The following is an 8,345-nucleotide window of genomic DNA, read 5'->3' as shown; positions in this document are numbered from 1 at the left end:
CCCCCCCCCACATGCTGCTTGTTAGTTTTGGACTTTGTCCTGTTCTGAGCTCACTGTAGGCCTGTGAGGTGCTGTGGCAAGGTGCCGTCCTTCCCGCAGCCAGAGGAAAGGTGCGGGGCTCCCCGGAGGCCTCTTGGTTCAGTGCAGTTGGGGTTATGCAAGTGCTCCTAAACCCTCTTTACTACAGGGAAGTAATTAAAATCTGTGGGGAAAAAAAAACCACCCGCAACTGAGTCACAGCATTGCTTGCCTACGGCTTTTCATCAGGAACAGAGTTAAAGGGTTTGCAGTTGCAAAAAAACCCACATACACACACACTCAGACACACAGGGACCCGTATATTTACATGTTGTTTTGGTCACTGCTTTCTTAATAGACAGGATTTACATTCTTAACCCAGCAGCTTTTCTTGCCCTTTGTTTTCCAAGCTGCGACGACTTGGGCATCACGTAATGGGGCATCATGTAACCACCTGACTCCAGGCACTGGGACTTAGCTAGTGGGGAGATTCTTGATGAATTTACCTAGTGTGGGCACGGTTGTCCTGTGGCAGTATGAACCTTTGCCTAATGGCCTCTGGTTGCCCAAAACCCCCAGAATTTAGGGAACTATGCAAGAGCGGTATCAAACAGTATTTCTTTGATAACCTCTTCCAGTGTGCAGCAAGGTGTGGGTGTGGGATTTCCCGAGTGACATACTGCCCTTGGGTGCTTGCAGGGGCATTATTTTCTTCCCTGAACAGGTCAGTTTAATTTCTGGGTAACCCTGAGCTGCCAGCTCCCACACCACTGCCTGGCTGTTCAAGCACGGTGAGTGCAAGGTGCACACTGCCTGTACACGCCACTTGGTCTCTCAGACCTCCCGCTGACATCAGCAGTAACCCCCTCTTGTCACCTGTGTTTGGGGTGAGGGAGCTCAGCCAACGCAGTCACTTTGTTGGCTCTGCCATATCTTTGGTCTCCTCCGCCTTCCCTGCGTGTTTGCTAAGGCAGCAGAGGCATTTAACTAGGGCTTATTTTCTAGGCAACTCTCACCTACCTCTTCCCTCCACTCCACCCCCCATCTACACTCAGCTTCCCTGTTTCCCCCAACTTGTTTTTACATAATGCAGCTTTGCGGGGATGAAGCCCTGCCTCCACTTCCCCAGCCAAGCAAACCGCCCAAAAGTCTGGAGTGCCTGTGAGCTGCAGAAAACGCTGTGCCCAAGTTTGCAGTCCAGTTAGAAAAGCACAGTGCTTGCATTATGCTAATCCCCTGGCTTTGGCTAACGAAGGGCCTCCACCGGCCAGGCAGGATCAATCGCGGCACGGAGAATGACATCATTTGGAAACGGGGCTGCTGCGCAAGGCTGCCAGTGATTGTGCAGCATCCTTCCCCGCTCGCAGGCGGAGGCCGCTCCATCTCAGCGTGCGCAGGCGCTGCTTTAGAAATCTGAATAGTTTCAGTTGCCACAGAAGTTGTAACTCAAGGGAGTGCAGGATGAGGAGACAAGTGTGACCCCCACACCCAGGGCAGGCTGCAATAATGATATCATGCCATAAATCCTGCGATTTGTTCGTTAAGCTCTGTCACCTAGAGATTCATTTCCTCTTAACGCATGCATTGTTTTTACTTGACCTAATTTGCCTTTTACAAATGCCAGTACCAAGAAAGCATAACTAGTGTGACACGGCATGCAGGCTCACCCACGTGCTGCTTGTGATCTGCGCAAGGAGGTGCGGAGAAATAAAATGCCAGCTGACTGTGCTTTGTGAAACCTTCCAGCTCAGTCAGTAATGCTGAAACACTGTCAGGCGCCCTGCGCTCTGAAACCAGCACACGACTCTCAGCATCGCCATTCTGCCAGTTCTTCCCTTATGGACGCGGTTCTAATAAACAGCAGCTAAGCACAGACATCTCCCTGGCATCCCGACAGGCAGCCTTGCTGGAGGAAATTTTTTCCCCCCCTGCAAGCTGCCAAGGTGGACTCCTTAGCTCCTGCGATAGACTGAATGAGACTGCAGTTCCCCCATCAGTTTCATAATACTCAGAAAGCATCCATTTACATCATTGTGTGCAGTGCAGGGCAGCAGCTGCCAGGAAATTTGAAACTATTTTGATTCCAGTTGACTAGAACAGCAGCAATTGAATTAGCTGGTATCGCTATAGATAAACTGATGATCTGTGCATTTTATTTCTCTGACCAATGGGTAACTGCTGGAGCTACAGTAACCTCTGTGAGTAAGGAGACTGTTCAAGCAAATATATCTAATTTCTTGAGCTGGCTTATATATATATATATATATATATATAAAAACTGTATAGAAAGAGACACTCACACCATTCTTTTGTAAAATGTACCTGTAAACAAAATGTCTGTCTATGCTTGTAACTTGTGTTTTGCTTCCTAGAATTTCCTTTTATTATGCTGTAGAAAAGCTTGCTTAACATGGAATGGTTATTTACCTATGAAATATCATATCTATGCCTGATTTAAGTCATGAATTCTTTCAATGTCTAGTCATCAGAAAAGCTGCCAACTGCTGTTAGGTTATATTTGCCCGGTCTCAGCTTTCTAGCCACTCACCCCCTTTCTATTTTAGCTTTTTCTCTCTCCATTTAATTTTTTTTTTCCTTTGTTGAAAGAAGCCACCTTCAATGCAAAGTAGAAATTGGTGTTACCTGAGAGTGTGTGTCCTTTCTTTGTTAGTTTGGTGATGGGTATTTTTTTTCCCTGCTCATCTTCAGTGCGGTCCTTAAATTTTGTTGTTGCCTTTCTAGCCTTGTTTGTAATGCGGTCATATTGGGGGATGGGGTTGGACAGGATATGCCAGTAGCTGCAGCAAGACATGATGCTATGGTGGTGGATGGGAATAAGGGAGGAGTTTCCCTTAAAGAGCTCAGGCTCCTCTAAGCTTTGGTAGGTGAAGTAGCTCTCTGAGCAAAGGGAAAGGCTTTGCACCTTCCAGGAGCCTGGGGCGATCGGTGGTGGTTTACTGCAAGGAGTGGTGACCTCGGCAGTCATGTGCATGGTGGTACCTAATGTAGTGGGGACAGACTGCTGCTTTGGTGCCATATGTGAATTTTTTTTAATCAGGCAGTAAATTAGGCAATGTTTCCACAGGATGCCATGAAGGCGAGAATCCTGCTGGCTTGGGCTCGAATACAGCAGCAGCAGCAGTCCTTCCAGAGCAGGGCTGCTGGTGCTTCACTGGAGACAAAGGCTTAAATTTCTCTCATTAAAGACCTCCTCTCTTGCCCAGGTGAAACATGGCTTGCAGGCGTGGCAGAGAGGAGTACCTGTGTGCACACTCTCTCCTTCTGCACATCTCTCTGTGCCTGTATATGCGTGTATGTGGTCTGTATGTGTACCTCTTCTGGAGTCTGCTGGGCTTGCCAGAGGGTAAAGTTTGCTTGAGCCGAAGTTCAGGAGGAGAAGTAAATCAGAGACTTGCTGGGGATTGCTTACCGCCGTCAGCAGGGGCTGTCAGCAGCAGATGGGGACACACAGCAGTGCATTTAGCATTCACTGCCCAAAAGAAGGACGCCCCTGTTTCCCTCATGTCAGTTCAGAAGCTAAGATAGCAATTAGCAGAGATGAGCCCGGCTCCTTGGCTGGGTCTGTGTGCGGTGCCTTGTTGGGGCTTGGCCTCCAGTGCAGGGTGACTGTGTGCCAGCCCTGTGGGGGGCCGGGGGGCGAGCTCTGGGCTTCCTTCCAGCGCAGCGGGATACCTGGGCGGACGGAGGTGTGGGGGACCCACCTCTCGGTGCAGAATGTGGTGCCTTCCTTCGGGATGTGGCTAGACCCTGTGACCCAGGTGCTGGCACGGCCAGGCGCTTCCACGTGGTGCTGGGGGCAGGAGGTGATCCCGACTAGGGCAGCTCCCGCTTGCAGGTCTGCAAGTGGAGAGTTGCTGATCCATCGAGAAGGGTTTATGTTTGCATTGATAGTGACAGGCTCCCTGTCCACAGTTCTTCTCTCTTAAAAATTCCCATCTCTGGACACGTGCTGAGAGGGCAGCTAGCACTAATGCCACTGCATTAGAGCAGACCAGGGCAGCGGGCTGGGGACCTGGGGCCTTTTGCTGGCTTGGGCTAATCCTGGTGCAGGTACAGGGACATTGCAGCCTCACAGCATCGTTCTCATCCATGAGTCCATCCTAGTGGAAGTGTGTCCCAATGGCAAACAGGTGCTTGTGGCATGAAGTGGGTGGGCTTGGGATGCACCAAAGCACTGTGTGGCTGAACTGTGTGCAAAGGAGACTTTTTCTGGGGCTTCGGGCACTTGGGAAAAGGACTGTGCCTGGAAGTGCTCATGTGAGGAGAGGGACCTTGCTCTCTCCTTCAGACTCTCCCACTCCACCCACACCTGTGTGTTGGAAGCCCTGCCATGAAGGCAGGCTGGTGATGCAGAAGTATACAGGGCATCCATGCTCCTCATAGCTCCCTGGGACCTTGCTGCAGAGAGAAGGTCCATGCTTTGTCTAGTTGCTGTCCTCAAAAGCAACCAGGTCATCTAGGTGAAACCTGACTCACTGAAGTTTTTTTATGGAGTGATTAAATCAACAGCGTGGAGATACGTGGAGAACCTTACTGGGGAAGAGACTGCGGTCTGGCATGATCCAAGTCGCTGTGATCCTGCACCACGGATGATGTGTGGTATTTACCCTGTGGCTCGATATAATGGATAGTGAGGTTGCAGGTGTGAGCTTCTGCTTGTCTTTATAAACCACTGGTAGATAGATAGCCGCGTTAGTGCCGTGCTGAGCTCATGTTCAATTATCCTCCTTTTCACCTTGAACTCAGCCTATCATTAACCACAGCTGCATGACTTCCACCTCAGAAATGGCTTGTGGCCAGCCTGCTTGGGGTGGAGATGGGGATAGGTTTGCAACACAGCACCTAGAGATGCACCTCAAGCAGGACAAAGTGTCCAAATGCAAGTTGGTGTCTGGTTTCAGAGATGTCACCCCTGACATTTTTCAGAGTAGGTGTTTAGATCTGTCCCCCTCGTTGTTTGTTTTAAAGCACTTTTATACTCCTTTTGCCGAAAGGTGCAGCAAATGCAGCTGTTGCTGGTTTTGGGGTGGGGGGGGGGGTTCAGGCTTTTTTCGGTTGTTGGTTTTTGGTTTTTTTTTCCCAAAAGCTCAGTTCTTCCTTGGGCCATAATATAAGGGGGCCAAGTATCCATCATTGTGTCATCTGTGAGGTTGCTCTGAAGACAGCTGCTTCTCTTTTACCCCACAACAATGGGAGCCACCAGTTGCTTGGCGCTTGGAAAATGGGACCATCCGTTTTCACTCCTGCTTTGTTTATATCAGTTGGAAAAGCAGCTTGAGGAGGGTAGGGCGGTAGCAAGCTTTTTGTGCAGCAGTGAGTTCGCTGCAACAGAAAATATGAACTGCTCAGTATGTGTACATCACTGCAACATGACCTTGAGTTACCTGAGTTGTTAAAGGAAGAGAGTAGTGCTGGCAGAAAGTTGAATTGCTCATTAATTGCTTTGTAATTTATGTAATTGGTTTTGTTGAGGCTGTGGAATATATGGGCTGTGGCCGATTATCTTCCCAGTGTTTTATCTGTACAAATGAAAATGACCTAAAACCATTTTTTTTTTAAATAAAACCAACATGTATGCTGCATGCTGTGAATGGATGTCAGACCTCTGAATATCTGCTTTCTTCAGCCTTTGCGCCTGGCTTGTGGCCTCAGACTGTTCATGGGCCACTGGGACCCTTTCTGAAGTGTAGCAGACATTTTTGGCATTCCTTCCTTGGCAGTGCACACTCCCAAAGTAGGGCTGCCCAAAAAGTCCTCTGTAAAAGGACCAGCTCTGGATAATTGCAGTGTGAAAGCATGCAGAAGTGAGTTAAACCGAGCAGTGTCAGGGGAGAGTGTAGTTACTCTGTTAGGAGTGGGCTTGGAAGGGAGATCAGGCTTTTTGCTCATGCACACCGTAGATAAACCCACACTCTCTTTTTTTTCTTTGCAGGTAGTGGCCGTGGAAGCAGCACATTGCTCCCACATACCATCATCAATGAATTTCCAGAGTATGGCACCGTTGAGCCAAGCAGACACACACTGAGGGCTTCATCACCGCACCAGGCAAAGCCCGTGACACACAGTCCAGAAAGACAGGAAGGTCACCACCGGCTGCCTGGCAGGCCCCTTCCTCAGTGTGCGGCTCCTGCAGACAATTTGAGACCTGATGCTGGGTCAGTGCAGGTGTGTGCCCCAGAAGAAGGTTTGCAACCTGTGGGTAACCTGCCAGAGATTATGAAAATCTCTCGACGGCTGGAAGCAGCAAAGGTGCAAGAGAGAGCAAATACTTGTCTTGATTCAGAGACGCAAATGGAAAAAAAGAGCTTTATTGGCAGACAAAATGTGCAGGCAGCCAAAGAACCAGTTCCAACAGGCCAAGAAAAACCCTTAGACATGCCTCTTCCATCTGAACGAACAGCTGAGGAGAAAATGCATTTGATGATTCCAGAGGAAGACCTGGCTGTAGTATGGACTGGAGAAAAGCAGTCTGAGTCCTTGCAAGTCATCAGGAATAAAGCTGAGGAGATCCACGCAGCGCAGGAGACAAGCTGTCATAGACCATCTGTGGCAAACCTGGAAGCAGCCAGCAGAGTGGAGGAGTGGGCGCATTTTGAGGAGTTTTCAGCATACAGTCAAGGCAAAATGCAAATGGATCCTGAGAGGAGGCTCTCTAAAGAGGCAGCTGTGAGCAAACATGTAGAATTTCAAGGGGTGGAGATTTTATGGCTGCAAAAAGCCGAGGACCAGAGAAGAAAGAAGCACTCGCTGCTGGAGACTGTGTCTGTGGAGAGGAAGGCATTCCCCAAGACGTCTAGCCACCTTGTGCCACCTATGGTCTCCCCAGGCTTGGTCTCCTCGCCAGACAGCACTTGGAGTGAGGTCTGTGAGGACCCAAGGCTGGGACACACTGCCCCTGGAGCTCCTTCTGCACTGCTCAGTGAAAATGGGGACAATGAAGTTTTTGTGAAGTACAAGAAGAACCATGGTGAGGAGGAGACAGCTGTACTAGCAAGAGGCCAGGGCAGGTGAGATGGCGCCTGGGGGGGGATTGCAGAGAGCAGGCGAAATTTCTATTGTCCCAGGCACGTGGCTTGTCCCTACCCCTTTAGGAGCTAATGACAAATGATGCATGTTTGTCTGCTGCCTGTGCCGTGGTGGCAATGATAGCAGTGCAGGCCTGGTGGTGGCTGGTGCATGAAGTTGGGACTGAACTCTGTCCACACCACCTTGCTGAAATCTGAAGTCTGTCTCAGGTTTGGAAACAGTATGTCTCTTGCTGTTTGCAGAGTAATGGCTGTGTGATGAGGCATCTGTAGTGGGTATAGTTGGGATCTGGACATGGCACGTGATTAAATATAGGCAGCATGCAGGACTGGCCTTGTGCACCTGGCTAGATTTTATGGTTTTGGGCAGAGTTCATGCAAGAATGGTGTGAACACCTCTGAGAGGTTGGCTAATAAAGATGTTTTACTGAGGGCCTTTTATGTTATAAGAGGGTAAATTCTGTTATGTGCTTTCTATATTATTTATCTGTGTTTATATAATTTTAGCTATATATATTGCAAAAATGTGCACAGCTTTTTGCAAGAGTAAATCGTATACGATTTCTTCCCTTATCTCCTGATGCATATTTGTGACAAAACAAAGGGTCCCACTGGCATGCTCTGAGCAAACTGTGCCTGCTCTGGCCTGGCAGGGTGCTTGCTGCTGAAACAGGGTCTCAGCAAGGGAAGTGCTCCTGCCTCTGCACTTCAGGATCCACAAAGTTTTGCTTTGGCTAGTGCATGGGATGGCTTGGGCAGGCAGCCCTGACATCTGGCACATGCTGTGAGAAGCCCCGCAGTGTTTGGTGCAGCAGAGAAGAAAACTCTCCGCAGGGGGATGCTACACCTTCCCCTGTGATTCTGCAAGCAGTCCAAGACTTCCCCCTTCAAATCTGGTTCTCCCAGCTCCAGGTTTTTAATTGCATTTGCTTTTCTTTGCGTTTTGGAGGTTGTCCTCCAGCCTTTTGCCAAAAGACCCCCAGCCCCAGGACTGCAGAGCCAGCAAACTGTCCTCCAGGGCAGAGGCCCCACCCGGGTGCACATCTCTGACCTGTGCAGTCTCTGGCATGGCAGTGGTGCTAATGGAGACCTTACACATTTGTGATTGCTCTTCTTTGCACATAAAGCAGCTGATGTTTTATCTGTTAGGCAATACTATGCTTTCCCCTTGCCCCCTTCCTTTACACAGAAGATTGTTTATTTTTTTTGTCCCCAGAGAAGGAGATGGGGCCAGTCATGAACAGAGGTGGTGCAAAGAGAAACTAGGCATTTTACCTGCAG

At 49.4% G+C, this 8,345-nt stretch overlaps 1 protein-coding gene across 1 annotated transcript in view; it reads left to right on the top strand.

The window, feature by feature from the left end:
• Positions 1–2,185: 2,185 nt before the first annotated feature.
• LOC104531957 (PH and SEC7 domain-containing protein 3) overlaps positions 2,186–8,345 on the top strand; it is a gene marked incomplete at its 3' end in the record, with an annotated part of 29,668 nt that continues 23,508 nt past the window's right edge. Inside the window, exons 1-2 of the mRNA XM_010177019.2 lie at positions 2,186–2,220; positions 5,976–7,046. Coding sequence (XP_010175321.2) covers positions 2,186–2,220; positions 5,976–7,046 — 1,106 coding nt within the window. The remainder of the gene's footprint in view (positions 2,221–5,975; positions 7,047–8,345) is intronic.

The sequence above is a fragment of the Antrostomus carolinensis genome, unplaced genomic scaffold, assembly GCF_000700745.2.
Source record: "Antrostomus carolinensis isolate BGI_N321 unplaced genomic scaffold, ASM70074v2 scaffold35011, whole genome shotgun sequence".
Taxonomy (NCBI): domain Eukaryota; kingdom Metazoa; phylum Chordata; class Aves; order Caprimulgiformes; family Caprimulgidae; genus Antrostomus; species Antrostomus carolinensis.
Note: the sequence above shows the minus strand (reverse complement) of the source record. Positions and strands in the feature narration are given on the sequence as shown.